This window comes from Gallinula chloropus (genome assembly GCF_964237585.1).
Source record: "Gallinula chloropus genome assembly, chromosome: 1".
NCBI lineage: Eukaryota > Metazoa > Chordata > Aves > Gruiformes > Rallidae > Gallinula > Gallinula chloropus.
The window spans coordinates 14526974-14544254 of record NC_140085.1 but is presented as its reverse complement, the minus strand read 5'-3'; the positions used below and the strand labels follow the sequence as shown (position 1 = coordinate 14544254).

The following is a 17281-nucleotide window of genomic DNA, read 5'->3' as shown; positions in this document are numbered from 1 at the left end:
TGGCTGAACCGCCTGCCCACAGGTACCTCGAGGAAAAGCATAATCCCCGTTCAGCTGTTGGAATCGCCTCACCAAAGCCAAAACTGCAAACACTCCTTGGCCCTGCATATGTAACTCATGGGGTGTTTTCTTCTCTGTAACTTTTGAGGCACTTGGTGACAAGAGCCAGTGTGGGAGGTTTATGACTTGGCATTTTGAAAGCAGTGTGTTTGCACATGCTGCAGGACGCCACGGGGAGACAGCAGTGCTGGGGTCTGTCCCAGCATCACTCCATTGTCCCCAGCCCAGGAAGATCCAAGAAGGTCCCAGCCTTGGTGTCACCCACATGTGGTCTTGCCAACCACCCTGGTGCAATCAGCGGGGGGAAAAGACAGAAGACCCCCACCCTGTAGGCATCTTGTGCTGAACTTTATTTAATTCACTCCTTGGTGCTGGCTGGGGTCAGGTATGGTGGAGAGTCTTCTCTGGTGCCTGCCTCACTAACAGGCCCTTGATGTACTGTGATCCTCGAGAAGCCTGCAATGACAGAGGCAGAGCTGTGGGGACCTGGTGCCAGTCAGGTGCTCTGCTGGCAGTTCCACTTCAGGGCCCCTTTCTGCAGGAATCTTCCCATAAAAAAGACATCCCAAGCAGCGGTATCTCAGCAAAAGCCCGCTGAACCCTTCCTTCCCTACCGCTGCCTCACCTCTTCCAAGAAAGCTGTAGCTGTCACCCGCAGCTTAGGTGAGCAGGAATCCAGCCATGGCGAGATCTTCTTCAGCAGGCAGGGGGAGACAAAGCCAGCTTTGAGCAGGACGCTGCGCAAGGGAGCACAAGCAAGGGCCACACAGTTAGCCAGGAAGGCTGCAGGCAAAGGCTCCAAAATTCCCTCGCCCCAGTGCAGGCGCTGTTCTTCCAGTGGGGATGGCTTCCCAGACATGCTGGGAGGGTGTGTCCCAGCAGCCCTTTCCCTGGGCACAGCCCCGCAGGAGTGGCCAAATTCATGCCCACAGCTCTTACTTGGTCAGGAGAGACATCCCCTCAGGGTGAGCCAGGGGGTCTTCCAGGTGAGCCCACACTGCCTGATGCATGAGCTGCTTCATCCACTTGCTGGGCATGCATTTTTCTAGCAGCGACTCTAAAGCTGAAAGGAAGACCCTGGCAAAAGAAACAAAGCACAAGGGAAGTCAAAGATGCAGCCGACCAAAGCAAAGCAAAGCAAAGCATAGCAAAGCAAAGCAAAGCAAAGCAAAGCAAAGCAGCAGCACCACCACAAACTCAAAGAACTCTCAAATCACAGCAGGTGAGGGGATGCAGAGCTAAACACCCTTGAAATGGTGCCTCAGCACCTTCATGGCTGAAGCAAACACCACTGGCATTTATTTTCTTCCAGCCCCAAACCAACTGAAGTGGAAGAAAAGCCATGCCCCTCGACCCACGCCCCTCAGTTCCCCTGAGGAACTGAAGCCAAGCCCTCCACAGGCCCCTTTGGCTCCTTACCTACATGGCTTCCTCTCAAGTATCAGGCCCTCCAGGTACAGCTGTCCCCAGATGCTCACGGGGGAAAGCCGCCTTTCCTCACCCAGGGTTTCACTGGCCCACCTCAGGAGGCTGGGAAGGAGGTGGGAAAACAGTTTCCTGAGCTGCGTGCTCTTCATGGCAATCATCATCTCACAGATGGCACGGGTGATCTACAGAGAAACATGAGGAAGAACCACCTGTTCAGGCAAGGCCTTTTCCCACCAGCCTCGTTTCCCCACCTGCCTGGAGCTCGCGGGCGGGGGACACGTTACTGGCCGCAATTGCCACTTCTGCAACAGCCCTGTGGCTCAGGAGCTCAAGACTGTCCCGGCTCCCCACACTCCTTGAGGCCGGCCCAGCACGGTCTCCACGTGGGAGTCTCCGCGAGCATCCACAAAGGCCACCCCAGTTCCTCATGCTGCACTGTGACTTGTAAAGCAGGTGCAAAGCTGCGGAATGTGTCTGCCATTGAACGTACTGTCAGTGCCTCCAGAGCAGTCTGACGGTTGCACAGCTCAGGAGCAGAGGAGTGTCTCTGCTGGCGGTTGTTTCCTGCTTCGTTCAGCTTGTCTGCCAAGCACCTCAGGACCGGAATCCCAGTGGTGTGTCTTCCCAGGCTCCTCCACAGCTCCACTGCTCCACTGCAAGGGAACAGACGTTCACCCCTGAGCCCGCATCATCGCAGTCTTGCAGTGCCCTCAAACCTTCCCCTCCCCTCTTCCGCAGTGCAGCTTCCAACACAACCGCGTGGTTTCGCAACACTCCAGAGGGTTCAGGCAGGGAAAAGACCTGCTTCCCAACCGGGCCCATCCGGTGCCAGCAAGCTGCAGGGTCTGGCTTTCCCTTCAGTGGGACAACCGGGTAGAGCACTTACCTGTCCATGAGGTACATGCTCTTCTGGAGGAGGCTGGTGACTGTGGCTTTCTTCTGATACTGGGCAAGGAGCAGTACTGCCTCCATTGAGTAGCTCCTGTGGGCGTCCCGCTCCAAGAAGGTGTAAAAGAGGCTCTGGATTTTTGGCACCTGAATGGAAGAGGAGGAGAAAGAAGCGCTCGATGAAGCCTTTACCCCCTCCTGCAGGACCCAGAAACCCCATTCAGCACGCGAGCAATGCCTGCTCCCTTGGCACAGAGTCCAGATCAAGCCTGAAACCATCAAACGTTGAAACCCAGGGTGAAGTGGGTCTCGGGGCAGGGAGGACTGAAAAGGATCCCAGGGAAGTGTGGCAACAGCAAGGTTGCTGCCTCACAGTGCCTCACTCATGGCAAAGCCCTGGACCATTGGGAGACTCTGCAAAGACATTCCCATGTCCTTGTCCCCAGACACCAGCAGCCCGTGCTCACTCAGACCATCAGCAGCTGAGTCTTGAGCCCATGCCAGTGGCACAGGGTGCAGTGCAAATGCCAACAGGAAGAGACACAAATTCAAACGGGAAAAAAAATGAAGGTCTCCTCTACCTCCTGAAGTATTTCCTTTCCGCATACCACCAGGAAGGTGAACACCCACTTCCACGCAGCCTTCCAATGTGTGGAGCTGGAAAACATCTGGGTGTCCAGGATGGGAGTCAGAAACGATGTAGCCTGTGCTGGAGGGACCCATTTGCAGACAGACTGGAGAGAATTCAGGAACAGAAGAGACCGTGCTGTTTACTTCTGCTGCAGCCAAGTGATGTGGCTTAACCCCACCCAGCTGGCAACTAAGCCCCAGGCTGAAAACCAGGGCACTAACTGATTTGGAAGTGTCTCCCTGCTTTTGCTTGCATGTACACCAAGTCTGTATTCTGACAAGAGCACACACACATGCGCACACGCACAGACACACAGACACAGACACACACACACAGGGCATCTGCTCCAGTTACCTTGGCATGGGTCTCCACCAGTGTCTCGATGTCTAGGCTGTTCAGCTCCTCAGCCAGGCACCTGGTCTCATTGTCCTGAGACGCCACTGTCATGGTCTTGTCTGGAAGAAAAACCAGGAGAAAAAAGGACTCCAGCAGGACTTCCCCAGCCGGATAAATGGCTAACAAATCCTGGGCTGGAAAGGCCCACTCGGGAAAAGCCCGTTCGCTGGGGCTTCAGGCTTTCAGCAGCCACTGGCCTCTGCGCCCAGCAGCTGCATCCCCTATCCCCTGCACAGGCCACCATCATCTCTGGGAGGCAGGAAACCTCCCTGTCACTTGCTCAGCACAGGCAGAGCCTGCTGCTGGAAGAGGAAAGAAAGGGTTTGAACACAACCCTTGGAAGCACGCTCCACAAAAAAAAGCCAACCAGTTTGCCCTCCCTCTTCCCTCCCTGCGGCATCCCAGTGGTGCTAGGCCAGGCTGAAGGGAGCATCAGCCAGGCAAGGCTGGAAAAGGCCCACTCTCCTCACCTTGCATTTGAAGAAAGCAGCCAAGGCAGACCCATGCCCTCTGCCAGCACGTGTCCAGGCAGTGAGTGGCCAGAGCCGCCAGAAATCCCATCAGGTAGCCCAACTCCTTGCACGAATGCCCTCCCTGCAGTGGAGAGCAGCAGGAAAAGGGTCGCAGGCAGCCCCAGCACACACTTGCCTCTACCTCCCACCCTGCTCACTGCGCAGTGACCAGGCAGAGACCCTTCTGCCTGCCCCATAATCCCAGAAGCACTGAAACCCAGCGTCTGGCCAGGCAGGGGTCCCTTCTGGGCCCACAAATGGTGGGGAGGGGGCAGTGGGGCACTCAGGGTGTCCTTACTCACCATGAGCTTGAGCTGCTCCTGGCAGGCTCTCAGCACAGAAGCACAGTAGTCCAGGCCTCTCTCCTGCTCCCGTGCGTTGTCTGAGGTGAGCCAGCCCTTCAGGACCTGAGGCAGGGTGCATCGCTCTTGACACAGGCATCTTTCTCTCCCCGAGATCCCTCTCCATCTCTCTCCTGCTCTGGCCCCTTCCCGGTGTGGCCCCCAGCCACACAAAGTCCCGCTGCCACGCGCCTCGTTCTCTCCAGCTGCCTCTGCCTACACGACAGGGTCGAGCCCTCCCGACATCTCCCCACTCTGGCCTTCCCGCAGGCTGCTCTCACCCAGCTGAGGGCTGGCTCTTGGCTTTTGCTCCATCAGGGCCCGCTTCTCTGCCTGTCCCAAAGCTGCAGTGGCCAGGCGCTCCGGTCCCCCAGCTCAGCTCCTGGCCCCAGCCAGATGTGCAACCTCAGAGTGAGGAGCCAAAGCCCACCTTTCCCGTAGGAAAGGCATCCATCTCTGATCACCTGCTAAGGCCTTGATTCTCTGCCCCCACGATGCTTTCCTTGTTGCCCCGTGGCTACTCACATAGACCAGGTCGTCAAAGCAGGCAGGGCTCCCCTTCACAAGGGTTTGTATGAGCTGGCCCAGATCTTCCACGCATCTCCTGTGCAGAAGCTGAAAGCAGGAAAGGAGAGCTGAGGTTCAGCATCATGGGGGCTGCCAGGGCACGCTGAGGTGGGATCCTGACCCAGAGGTGGGCAGGCACTGGTGGGGGGTGTACCGTCATGTTCACAGCTGCCCTCGCTGTCTTCCTTCCCTTCCACCTCTGTTCCGCAGAAGGATAAGACAAGACCTTGTGGTAGCACACAGTCAGCAGCTTCCGACTGTCCTCCCTTCTCAGAGGGGGCCTCAGCTTGCTGGCCAGAGGGAACAGAAAGAGAGAAAGGTGATTTACTGACCCTCTCCAGAGCAGCTCAAAGCCCAGCTGGCTTCCTCGGAACCAAGGGCCCCAAATCCAGCACCCCCCAGCCCATGCCAGCAAGCTCCGCCTTCAGCTCCAGCAAGTCCTGCCTCCTCCCAGGAGGTAGGCAAAGCCTGGCCCCCTCCCAGGTCACGGAGACCCTGCATCTCCCTCCCTTCCTTTGGGAAACACCCAGAAGGAGGAATACCCTCCCACTGCACAGCCCCAGCAGCTCCTGGCTGCACGCTCAAGGCCAAGCCAGCTGAGCTGGGGCACACGGCGAGTCCCCAAATCCCGGGGAGCAGACCTCACCTCAACTCCTCCAGAGCCCCAAACACTCCATACACCACGGTGTCCCAAGGCTCCTCCTCTATCCAGTCCTGCAAGACCACAAGAGACAAGCACAGAGTTGGCTGCGGGCAGGGACAGGGGACAGCCCTCCCGCCTTCCCTGGGGACAGCCTTTGCCGACAGGCCTGGGCAGACACTGCCCCATCGCTCCCACACATCCCCAAGGATGGACCCTGCTCCTCCCCCACAGCCGGCACAAGCACCTAGGGGCCCCACCAGCTTGGGACACGAGCCGCTCGCCTAAGGCCAAGACCATCCCGCCCCTGGGGAGAGCAGCCTCCTGGCACAGCCCAAACTCCCCCGTGCATCTGCCCCAGCTACCCGCACTCACCAGCAGGGTCTGTGTCGCCTCCTGCTTTGAGGAGAGCTCAAAGCTGCCACAGTCACCCACAGCCTGGATGGCACTGCTGACCTGGGAGATGCTCTGCACCAAGGCCAGCTTCAGCTGCGTGTCCTGAGGCCAAAGAGAGCAAAGAACACATTGAAATCTTTGGAGGGCTAAAGGGTCAAAGAAGAGTATGGGCAGGGTGGGGGCTTGGATCTGGTCATCGAGGACAAAGCGTTCCTCGGGGGATCTTGAGAAATAGATTGTCTGTCTTGGTACCCCCCAGCTGGAGCTGGGATGCACAGGCATCCCTCCCCTCCCTCTGCACGCCCTGCGCTCCTACCCGCCGTTGGGCTTTGGAGAGCCACAGGATTCTGCCCATGATTTCTGCATCCACGCAGGGCAGCAGCAGTTCCTTGGGGGCATGCAGCGCAATGCTGCTGTAGATGTTCATGAGCGCAGCACAGGTGGCCTGGACTCTCTCCATCTGCTGCTGCTGCTTCTGCTGTGCCAAGAGAGATGACACAAGACGTCAGTCCCAGAACTCCCGTGGGATTCTGCAGTAGGCTACTGCTCTGCACCCTCACCAGCTCCTCCTTCAGCTGGGCACCTCCCAGCAGGCCCCCAGGCTGCCAGCTCCAGGGACGCTAGCTGCTCCCATCCCACAGCTCGGGTTCTCGCATGAGGATGGGCTGGAAGGCGCAGCCAGCCTCACGCGCCCTGACGGTGGTTTTGCCAGTGATTTGCGGGGGTCGGGGAGCTGTCTGGAACCTTTCTGTGGAAAGGTTTCTGACACAGCCTGTCATGGTCCTGCTCAGAGCCACGCATCCTGCACCTGCCATGCCATGAAAGGCTTCCCCACGCCTTTCCCTCCCAGGGCGGGAGCAGAGCCAGTGAGACCTCGCCAGGCTTCTGCTCCCAGACCTCAGCTTTGGGGAACGAGCAGTGTGACACACTGCGCCTGCCCCCTTGTCACCAGCTCCAGCTGAAGTCACGGGCAGCAGGGCTGCATGCGAGTAACTGCTGCAGCTGCCCCATCTGGGCAGGGCTCTGGTCCACCAAGTGTCAAGCCCCGTCCTTCCCAAAGACACCTCAGGGGCCACAGTGCCAGGATGTCCCCTCTGAAACACAGCTCTTAGGGAGCTTGTAACACAAGGGTGCTTATTCAAACACGGCTGCCGTACTTTGTCTGCTGCCGGTGTAGAAGTGCAAATAAGGCGAAAAGAGGAAAGCCCAACAGCAAAGTCCTTTACCCTCGGCTCCATGGCAGGTGGATAAAGCCAGTTGTTTGTGAAAGCGGCAGAGAACGTTGTCACCGTGTCCAAGACCAGGCGGAAGTGGCTCTCGGAAGCATGGGACACAACAGAAATCATTCCCTGCAACCACAGAGAAACGGGGAGTTGGCTCCAGCCCCAGCACTCAGCCATGGCCAGTGCCAATGTTCAGGCAGGCCACTGCAACAAGGGGGAAACAGCAGAGAAATGGGGAGATCAAGGAGGTCTGGAGCCGCCTTTCCTCTCTCTCAGGAATAGGCAGGGGATGCTCAGGAAATGAATGTCACCTCACCTGGGCCTCAGATGGCTCCACAGAGGTCGCCTGCTGAAGGAACCTCAGCACCTGCCCTTCGATGTGTCTGAGGTCCTGACAAGCTGCCAGCACCACCCCAAAAGCCTTGTACAGGAAAAGCTGAAAGAGAAGAGCCCCACCTTGTCAGGAGAGGGCGGCCCCAAGCAAGGAGGGAGCAGGCAAGGCCAGCCATGGCAGCAGGCTGTAGCCAGCTGCTGGAGCAGCCCAGGGGAAGGGCCTTTTGGGGGCGAAGGAAGGGGAAGCAGTGAAAACCACCAGTGTGGCACACCACCGGCACCAGCCCCAGCCCTGGCGTGGGGCAGAAGACCCACCTTCTCCCAGGAGCCACGGGCAGAGCTGTCCAGCTGCCGGCTCAGCTCCTGGCTCAGGTCCATGGTCCAGACCTCGTCCTCAATGGGCTCCAGCGATGCTCGCAGAAACTGGGGCGAACATGAGAGGAAGCGAGTGTTCCCCAGCCCTTGGCCAAGACCCTTGCGACACCCGAGTGTCCCAGGACAGCGGTGGGGAAGAGCCGGCCCCAGACAACCCTCTTTTCACCAGCCTCCCTCTTCTCCTCTAACACCTCAGGCGAGATCCCCCACACCTCCCCCAGCATGCCAGGCCTAGAGGATGCAGTGTTAAGGCGTGTGCCACAGCTTTAGAGGGCATTAGCCATCAGCTGTGTCACCTGTGCAGACAGCAGCTCCTCTGAGCAGGCAGGCACCCAGTCACTCTGTGGGGGGGGTGCAGGGTGCTCAGGAGGTGCCCCAGCCCCTGCTGCCTACACAGGCAGCCAAGAGCTTCCTCCCACAACTTTGTCTGCTCCCTCTTCTCCCCCAGGGATGCTGTACCTTCAGCAGGCGGTGCTCCCACTCTGCAGAGTCAAGGGACATGTCCTTTTCTCCTAGAAAGCAAGGGGAAGCAGAAGCCCTTGTTGCTACTGAAGCTCACACCAGAGAAGAGCCCAGTGGCCTCCTCTGCAGTCACACCTCTGAAGAGTCCCAGCCCATCACAGTACAAAAGGCCCACAAACATCTACTCCAAAGCCCTTGCAAGGCCAAAGACACAGAAGGGATCCCAGGGGGCATTAGTCAGAGCCACTGATTCAGCTGGGGAAGGACCCGCTGACTGCGACTGACCCCCGTGGCTTCACTTGCAGCTCCCAGAACAGCTCCGAACACTGAGTCCCAGCATGCACCGGCAACACACATTTTCTCCCCCACTCCCCTACCCTCTCCCTGCCTCTCCCTCCCCACCCACCCTTTACCTTCCAGGTACTGCAGGAGGAGGGGGATCTCGGTCACCCACACTGCCCCCAAGGCTCCGTGGATCCTGCCCCGGAGGGCCTGCAGCAGCTGCAAGGCAGCAACTGCCTGGTCGCTGCTCTTGTGAGGAGCTGCTGCCACCACCTAGGCAAGAGCAGGACAAAAGGGTCACCTCTGCTGCCAGAGCCAGAGTTTCGCTTGGGAGGGTAGTAGGCTCAGCACCGCTCCATGGCCTGGGGCACAGCCAGCCCCAAAGGGAGTCAGATCCCCAGCAGGCCTGAGCAGGCTCAGGCACACTGCCTCCTCCTTCTCCTCCTCCTTGGGGGGATCCCAGCACCAGCCTCAAGAGCATCTCTGCCCAAAGCTCTCCCACCACCCCTGGCCAGAAAATCTCTTTCCTCGTGGCCCCACTACTCACCAGCAGTCGAGCCAGCAGGGCCTGGGGAGCTGGCAGCTGGGCTGCAGGGAAGAAGAAAGGCTGGGTGAGCTGACAAGCCCCTACCATGCCCTGCCCCATGTAGCTCTAATGAGCCTGCACACGGCTGAGGGCCAAGAGCAGCAGCGATGCCACAGCGCAGGCCCAGGGGGCTCCTAAGGGCTGCTCAGCGTGACACCAAGGCAGTTCACGCATGGCCAGAACCAGCCCGGGCTCACCGGGACATCACTGCAAGCGTGAGAGCCAGGACTCTGCGCCGGGCCAGGGGTCATGCAGAAAAGAGCTCCTCGTGCCCAGCAGCAGAGCCTGGCTCTGCCCTTTGCTTCTCCCGGGCTCCTGCGCAGGGCCAGCAAAGCGTATGTAGGCACTGAGTGGCCAGGCCCCCAGACAAGCCCAGCAGCTCCTACCTTGCTCCTGGGAGTCCACAGCATCAGGCTCCTCTTCTTCACACCCTGCTCTGTCCCGTCTCTCAGCCAGGGCTGCGAGGCACTTGGAGAGCGGGATCAGCATGCCGCTGTATTGGGCTGGCACCACATACTGCAGCAGCCGCGGCCACAGGAGCTGCAGAGAACCACCAGGCAATTGGCCACATCAGCATTCCCATTCAGCTCAAAGACATAAAGGATGGTCTGGGCTTCCCTGAGCCCTGTGTGCTTCTGAAGCAAAAGGTTCAGGGCACATGGAAGCACTTGGAGGCACAAGGCAGCAGCAGGGCACAGGGTGACTTACTTTGGTCATCCCTCTTAGGGAGACATCCAGTGAGCCCACGATGTCCATGCAAAGGGCTCGCAGAGCTCCTTCCTCCGGAGTTTCCCAGGCAAAAAGGCCTCCTGCCGCCTGTAAGACAGCATGGGGCTGAGGCATGGCCCCACCGGTGCTCCTGCACCAACCCCGCGGGAGCACTGACCTCCTGAAGGAGGACAAGGACAGCCAGACCCAGCTCAATGGCCAGTTCCCAGACCCAGTGAACGGCTGGGAAGCCTGGGAGCAGAGACACACGCTGCTTGCCTGCACCTCCAGCACGTCAGCAGGAGGCCTGGCCATTGCCAGCTGTCATTTCCTGGTCGTCAGCATTTATGGATGGGGGTGTCCCTACAAGCCCCTCCCTTCACAAAGCGGCCGTGCTGAAGGCACGCGTGGACACAGGTCAGGCCAAGGGGTGCACACGCAGCCCTGCGGTCCTTTGTGGCACTAGGGGTGCAAACCCATGTCATCCACTGACATCGCTGCCAACATCAGCGCTGGCGCCCCTGAGGAATGACCATTAGGAGGCCGCTCTGACGGCAGTGCCAGCACTGATGGCCCTGCGGGGTGGAGCTCTCTGTGGCTAAGGACACCTGCAGGAGCTCTCAGCACAGTCAAGGCACCGGTCAAAGCCCTTGGTTTTCCCACTCTGTCCTTACCAGCCTGCCCGAAGTCCGGCTGAACTCGTTGAAGATGAGTCCCACCACATCCCACGCACAGCTGGTCTGGGAGCCGGAGCTGAGCAGCTCCCTGATGAATTCCAGCACGGCGCGCCGCACCTGCCAGGGGAGAGTGTGGTTACGACCCTCCTGTTCAAAACCCAAAAGGAAGATGCCTTTGCTTGGGGGCAGCCTTTGTGGCTTGCGCAGAGATGAGGAGGGCACAGCAGCCGCTTTTGCTCCAGGCTTCAGGGATGGGCTTTAGCACCAGGCTGGATGGGCATCTGCCCTGCAGAGCACCACCACCTCCCCACTCTGCTCTGACAGCTCTCCCCAGGGAGGAGCCATCACACACTGCCTGGACAATGCACCAGCACTTGCCCAGGCACCCCAGTCTTGCCCTCTCCAGCAGCAGGGCCACCTCTTGCCATCAGCTCTCTGAGCAGCATCAGGAAGCGGGGAAAGGGAGCCGTCACCTAGGACAGACTCCCAACCACTGCTTCCTGCTGTGACCCTGCCAGGCTTGGGAAAGGGAAAGGGTTTCTCTGCCTCCCCTGGCAGCACCGTGCCCCCCCGCAAACCAGCTCACCTGGACACTGGGGTCATGGCACGATGACTGCAGGGCCTCCACCACCTGGGGCAGCTTCTCTCTCACTGCAGGTGCTGGAAGAGATAAGGTGTGCCGTGAGGCACAGCCCCAGAGGCAGAAAGGATCCCTTGAAGCTCCCAAGCTTTTCATGCACCAGGGGGACAGCAAAGCAGGGCCTGGCTCTGGCTTTAGTCTAGAGGCACAGCTGCTTTGTAAGCACTCTGTGTGGCAGCCCAGAGCTTAAGAGAAATAGCACAGGTGCAAGCAACTCCCGTGCCTATTCACCCACCAGCTCGCCCACACTACTGGGTTTGGAGCATCACCCCTGGTGTGCTGCCATTTCTAACTGCCAAGGGGGAGACTGAGCCCTGTCATGGGGCATCAGTTCAGCTGGGGGACCCGCTCTTGGCAGCTCCTTTTGGGTGCAGCTGCAGCACTTTCAGCCCGTTCCTGCTCTCGGCCCAGCAGCCCCAAGCCGGGCCTTGTGTCCCTGGCCCATGGCACTGACCGTCAGAGTGGGCCAGCGCTGCCAGCAGGCCCAGAGCTCCCACGCAGCTGGCCTCGCTCCCACCGCTCTCCCAGGAGTGCAGATGCACCACTGGCTCCTCCGGGCAGATTATCGCTGCAGGGAAGAAATCACCTTCTGCACTAGCAGGCACGTGCCTCGGGCTGCCCAGGACAGGGGGAGCGCTGCCATGGCATGGCAGGGCATCGCCCAGTCTCCTCTCCTTACCCTGCCGCACGATGCAGTGGGACAGCTCTGCCTTATGGCTTGGGCCAGGCTCTTCGGTCACATCCAGGAGCTGTGGGAACAAGGTTTGTTTTAAAGAAATTCCCAGTGCTTTTGAGGGATGCTCTCTGCCTTCCTCTCCCAGTCTCCTCCCGTAACTTGGCTGAGAGGGAAATCCCTGTGGGAACTGGGATGCCCCTTGGGCCCACCCCAAACAGCCAGGATCAGGCCTCCTGCAGCCCCAAGGTGCCTGGCTCCCAAATCTTGGCCGTGCCCCTGGCCTGCAGGAAGGTCTGTGAGAGCATGGGGGAGGAAGAAGAGGCTAAAGCAACTGAAAACAACTAGGGATAATGGGAGCCTCTAACACCAGCTCCCAGGGAAATAGCCCAAGCCACTTGCACAGGGCTTCTTGTTTGCCATTGATTCTTGACTCTGTCGGAAGCCTCAGGCCTTTCCCACTCTCTGGGTTCCTTCTCTAAGAGCTTCCCAGCTCCTCCTGGCACCCCACAGCTCCCCAGTGCCTTCTGACACTTGCTCAGAGCCAGCCCAGCAGCCGCACCAGGCCCCACACAGCTCCTTGCCTTGGTGACCTGGGAGGTGTCTCGGATGTCCCAACGCTGGTGCAGGAGCGCCAGGACTTGCTCCCAGGCATGCTCTCGGTGCTGCCCCTCATGCACAAGGACATCCATCATGGCAGCCACTGCCCTGAAGACAGCCTGCTTGTCCTGGAGAGGGAAAGGAGAGGTTCTGCTTGGAGGCCTGAAGGTCTGCCTAGTGCTCAGCATCCCCTGGACACCAGTCTGCCCTTCCCACTGGCAGACTTCCCAAGCTCTACTCCCCAGCAGGACAAGAGCTCACTCCAGAGGAGAGCACTTACTTCCCTGTGCTGCTACTCCAGCCTCCCCTGCAGAAATGCCCCAGCCTGCTCCCTGCCAGGGAGCTCCCAGGCCCAAGCACAGTGCCGGTCGGCTCCCGGCTTGGGGTGTTTTCTCACCCAGACCGTTCCCTCCCCTCTCTGCTCGCACCCCACCGTGCACACTGACGTGGACATCCCTGCAAAGCCCCAGCCATGGAAAGCAGCACTCCTCACCTCTTCCTCCCTGCAGCCCAGCCAATTTGCCACCACGTAGCAGAAGACCGGGTACATGTGCTCGGAGAGCTGCCCTTCCGCGGGTCGAGGGAAGGGGCGCTGCTTCCGGCTGCAGAAGTACTCGATGACTGCTTTGGACCACTGCTCCAGAACTGCACCAGGAGAAAGGAAAAGGCAGCACGTGAGAGGCTGCAGCAGGGATGGGACCTTGCACCCGCACCCAGGAATTCCTCTGCGCAGCGTCCCCGCATCCTGCCTGCCCACAGAAACATTCCAGGTTTCCTCCGCTCCTCTGGCACCCTCACATCAGTCTGGGATTGCCAAGGCCTGACCCGAATGCAGGGTGACACCCACCGTGTTCCCTCTGAGATTGCATGGAGGCATCAAAGGCCACCCCAGCTGCTACCCCTGGGATCCCAGCCCGGGAACCCACACTCACCACTGCAGATGACGCGCAGGGTCCGGCCGCTCCTCACCTGGCTCAGCATGGCGTGCAGGGAGAGCAGTGTCATTCCCACAAAGGGGATGCACTGCAGGGCTGCAGAGAAGGCAGGGCAGAGGGACACAGAGGGTCAGGGAGACACACGGGAGACTGGCGTTAATCCCCGGCAAGGCTGGGGTGCTGGGCCACGCGGGACATGCTAGAGGCATTGGGGAGGGCTGCCTTCCCCAAGGGGGACACTGAAAAGACCCTTGGGTAAAAGAGGAGGATGGTGGGGAACAGAAACCCCGTGGATTTGTCTCCAAGGGCTTCCCACCCTCCAGGACCCAGGACTGGGCTGGTAAGGCAATGCTGCTGGCTGCCCTGGCATGGAGCAAGGGGGCACGGCAAATTCATAGCCCCCCAGTTAACACTGGCCCCTACCCAACCCAGCAGACTGAGGGTGCTGTACCGTAGCTGCAGGCCATTTTGCCCAAGGTGAGGAGCACCGGCTCCTCAGGGGCCTTCGCCATGACCTTCAGGTGGTGCTGGAGCTCGGACATGACGAAGTGGAAGTGGGAGCGGGCCAGAGCCATCAGCACGTCACTGGCAGCCGACTTTGTCTCATCCGGCACACCCTGAAAAAGCGCCACAGGTTAAACGCACCCGGAAGAAACGTGGAGGCACCCGGACAAACCAAACACCTCCGGTTCCCCTGTGAGCCCCCTTGGGGCACCTTTGCTTGGGCTGGGTGTCTGCTGCCTCATCTTCCCCTGGGGAAGGCGAGCAGCTCCCCCGCTGAGGGTAGGGAGGCTTTTCCCTGGCACAGCCCTGCATTGCTGCCTGCTCTGCCTTCCTGCACGCTGCTTGGATGGCCTTGAAAGGGAACAAGCTCACCTGGGCTGCCTGCAGGTCACTGGAGGCCTCTGCAATCAGGCGGTTCACGACACCGCTCTGCAGGCAACTGTCATCCCCCTGCAAGACGCTCTCCAGCTCTCGATAGGTCTCCACTCGGTCACCCTGGGCACAGATCACAAAGAGTGATGGGACTCGCTTTGCCCTCGTTCTCAGGGAGCCACGAGAGAGACACCTGCTGCAGAGGTGCCCCCAGCAAGATCCGCCTCTGCCACGCTACCCGGGGAAGCCAGGGGCATCGAGGGGAACCCTCAAGCCCTCCTACCTCACTCACCTCATGGTCTTGCAGTCGTTTCAGCAGAGAAGTCCCGCTGGCCGCTACAGTAGTGGCGCCAGCAGGGACAGATTCCTTCGCTCTGCCTCTATCCTCATGATGTCCAGATCTGGGCCTAAAGCCCAGGCATGGGCAAAGAACTGGAAGAAAAGAAGGAAAGAGTCTTGCTGGCTGCAGGGCTTTGAACCAGGGAGCGGTGAGGATCTTCCCAGCGTCAGTGGGATGAGGGGAGGGACACTGGGGGACCGGGACCATTCTGGGATTCTTGGTGCCACAACAGCAGCAACGTGCCAGAGTGAATTCAGGCTGGGTGGGGTCCCTGAGCCAGGCAGGTCTGGCTGGGTGAGGTCGTCTCTGAACAGCCCCCCAGCTGCCCCACGCAGGGCAGGGACAAGATGGAGCCAGAGCCCAACCTGGACTCTGGCCCAGGAGGAGAGGGGACAGGAAAATGGTCTCCAGCTCCTGGCTGGGACGGACACTGCCTCCAGCAGGCATCAGCCCCCCACCTCCCACCAGCCCCTCACCTCTCAATGCTCTCCTCATCGCAGCAGGAGCTCCCAGATGGGCACACCGCTCTCTCTGGGTCCTACTCCTGCGAGTGCTAGGAGAAACTGGGGCTGCCCCAGCAACCAGGTAGAAACTCCGGCTCTTCATGACATCACTCAGCGCCTAACAACGGGCTGCTGCTAGAGACACCAGGCACCATGGGGGTCCCCACAGGCCCGGAAATACAGGCTTTCCCCATTCTCCATCTCTTCAACTCTCATAGAATCATGGAATAGCCTGCATTGGAAGGGACCTGGGGCAACGTGGTCTCACAGGGACTGGCCCAGCTCTTCTTTCAAATTCTGCTAGAATCCACAGCTTCCGTTGTCTCCAAGCTACCATGTGTCAGTGGTTCGGTTGTAGTTTCACTGAGGAAGGGAGCTTAATTCACAGTGGTAGTTCCTCCAATCACAACATCATCAGTCTCCACAAGAATACCTCGGTGTTTCAGCAATCTGGATGGGGAAAGCCAATGATTTCCCTTTTGTTCCAGAACGTCAGACATGGTATGGGAGACCATTCCTGTCGTCTTCTGGCCTAAAGTGAATTTCCAGGCTTCTTCAGCGTTAGGTATTACGGCAGCTACGGTCTTACACATGGCTTCTTTTTGCTGGGTATCCCATTCTTGTTGCCCTCCAGAAATGTCATACCCCAGTTAGGATACTCATTGGTGCACATTTCAGCTTTCTCTTGAGAGACTCGATATCCATTTAGGCCCCCCAAAAATGCAACAAACTTGTCCCTTGGATACAGTCAGGGTTTTTTTTTTTCTATTACTATTTATAGGTCATTCCCCTACTGCAGAAAGATTCCGTCTCTGGAGGGAGGGTTCCATGTTTCAAGTTCTCCTGCAAATTGATCCCCAAAGATTGTTGGATTGATTGATGCTTGATTGATTTTTTATTTATTTGAAAAACCTTGGGGTAACCCTGTCCGTGTAAGCTGGGTTTTCCTACCGGTGGTAGGACCTTCCCATTCCCTTGCAAATAACGTTGGATTGGTTTTGGCTAATGGCAGGCAGAAGAAAGCTTCTTTTCAATCTAGGACTCTCAACCAAATCTGTGTATTCTTAAGCTTTGTCAGCAGTGTATAGGGATCAGCTACCACCGGGGGGAGATTTTTAACAGTATCAATTATTGCTCTGAAGTCTTGCGGTACTCGATACATTCCATTGGGCTTTTTAATTGGTAAAACAGGAGTATTCTGTTCTGATTCCCATTCCACTCACAATCCATATTATATGAAGTGTCCCTTTACCCGTGCCTGCACATTAGTCTGGGCAGCTTGCAATATTTCCAGTCTCTATCATTTCACTTCACGTTAGATCGACATCCTTCCAGTCTGGATCCAAAGTCTCAACAATCAATTCAAATCTTTTTGCCGCCTTAGAGGGGTCATCCCTACATCCTTTAGCAATTTCCTCCCAATTGTCCAAATCACTGAGCATAAAGGCGGTCCTTACTCTAAGTGTTTCCCCTGCCGGTCCCACAGTTTCTCGTGAAGCGGCTAATAATTGTGGGCCTTCATTAGTTTCACTTCTGGTTCAGCTTCCAACGTGAGGAGAGCTGGAGAGGTCAGACGTGTCTTCATACCATTCAGGCTATGAACACAACACTCCCCTGTACTACAAGCAGAGCAGCATCTCTTCAGGTGTTCCTCTTTCTCTCACTTTATCTTTTTTCTAAAGGCAATACTAAGCGGCGCTGTGCTATTGTAAGCCCACACTCCCTCTGCCATTCCGGATGATCTCGGAGATTGAAAACCATACCAGCATAGCCAATTTCATCCCATTTTCCTTTTCCCTTTAAAAAGCATGAATTGCAATACTTCATCAAATTCTTTTATTCACACTTCCATCGGGTTCTCCTCTGATATCTTTCCAATGCAAAATCACACAAGCCAGAGGGCTTTTCTCAGGGATTTCACTACTTTGTTTCCCTCCCATCCTTAGTCACATTTACCTCTTGATTCCTGTTCTTGTTTATAACTCAACTCCTGTCTAGCTCTCCAGCAATACTAACGAGAACGATACAGTTTCTCCCCTACATTCTCAGTTCCATGCTGATTACATCAAATATAAAAAAACCCCAACCTATACATTTCTAGTGGGTAGGTTTTTCTCTCTCTCACAGATATGCTGCAACTCAGTCACTCACCACTCACACCAGAGTTAACGCATTTCACTCACACCAACAGGTCGTCAAATCTAAATCG

At 57.9% G+C, this 17281-nt stretch overlaps 1 protein-coding gene across 1 annotated transcript; it reads right to left on the bottom strand.

Moving 5' to 3' along the window:
• Positions 1-441: 441 nt before the first annotated feature.
• LOC311205115 (maestro heat-like repeat-containing protein family member 2B) lies at positions 442-15745 on the bottom strand (the record flags this gene model as incomplete). Its single annotated transcript, XM_084279407.1, has 32 exons — positions 442-516; positions 686-797; positions 1000-1137; positions 1480-1670; positions 1979-2141; positions 2375-2523; positions 3362-3462; positions 3874-3997; positions 4218-4322; positions 4782-4871; positions 4978-5113; positions 5470-5537; positions 5839-5961; positions 6176-6337; positions 7086-7208; positions 7399-7518; positions 7731-7838; positions 8250-8302; positions 8666-8807; positions 9082-9122; positions 9507-9660; positions 9829-9936; positions 10503-10622; positions 11092-11165; positions 11600-11713; positions 11825-11894; positions 12403-12546; positions 12912-13063; positions 13351-13449; positions 13805-13970; positions 14230-14352; positions 15662-15745. 32 exons carry the CDS (start codon positions 15743-15745, stop codon positions 442-444), a joined length of 3732 nt encoding a protein of 1243 aa, XP_084135533.1.
• Between the last annotated feature and the right edge of the window lie 1536 nt (positions 15746-17281).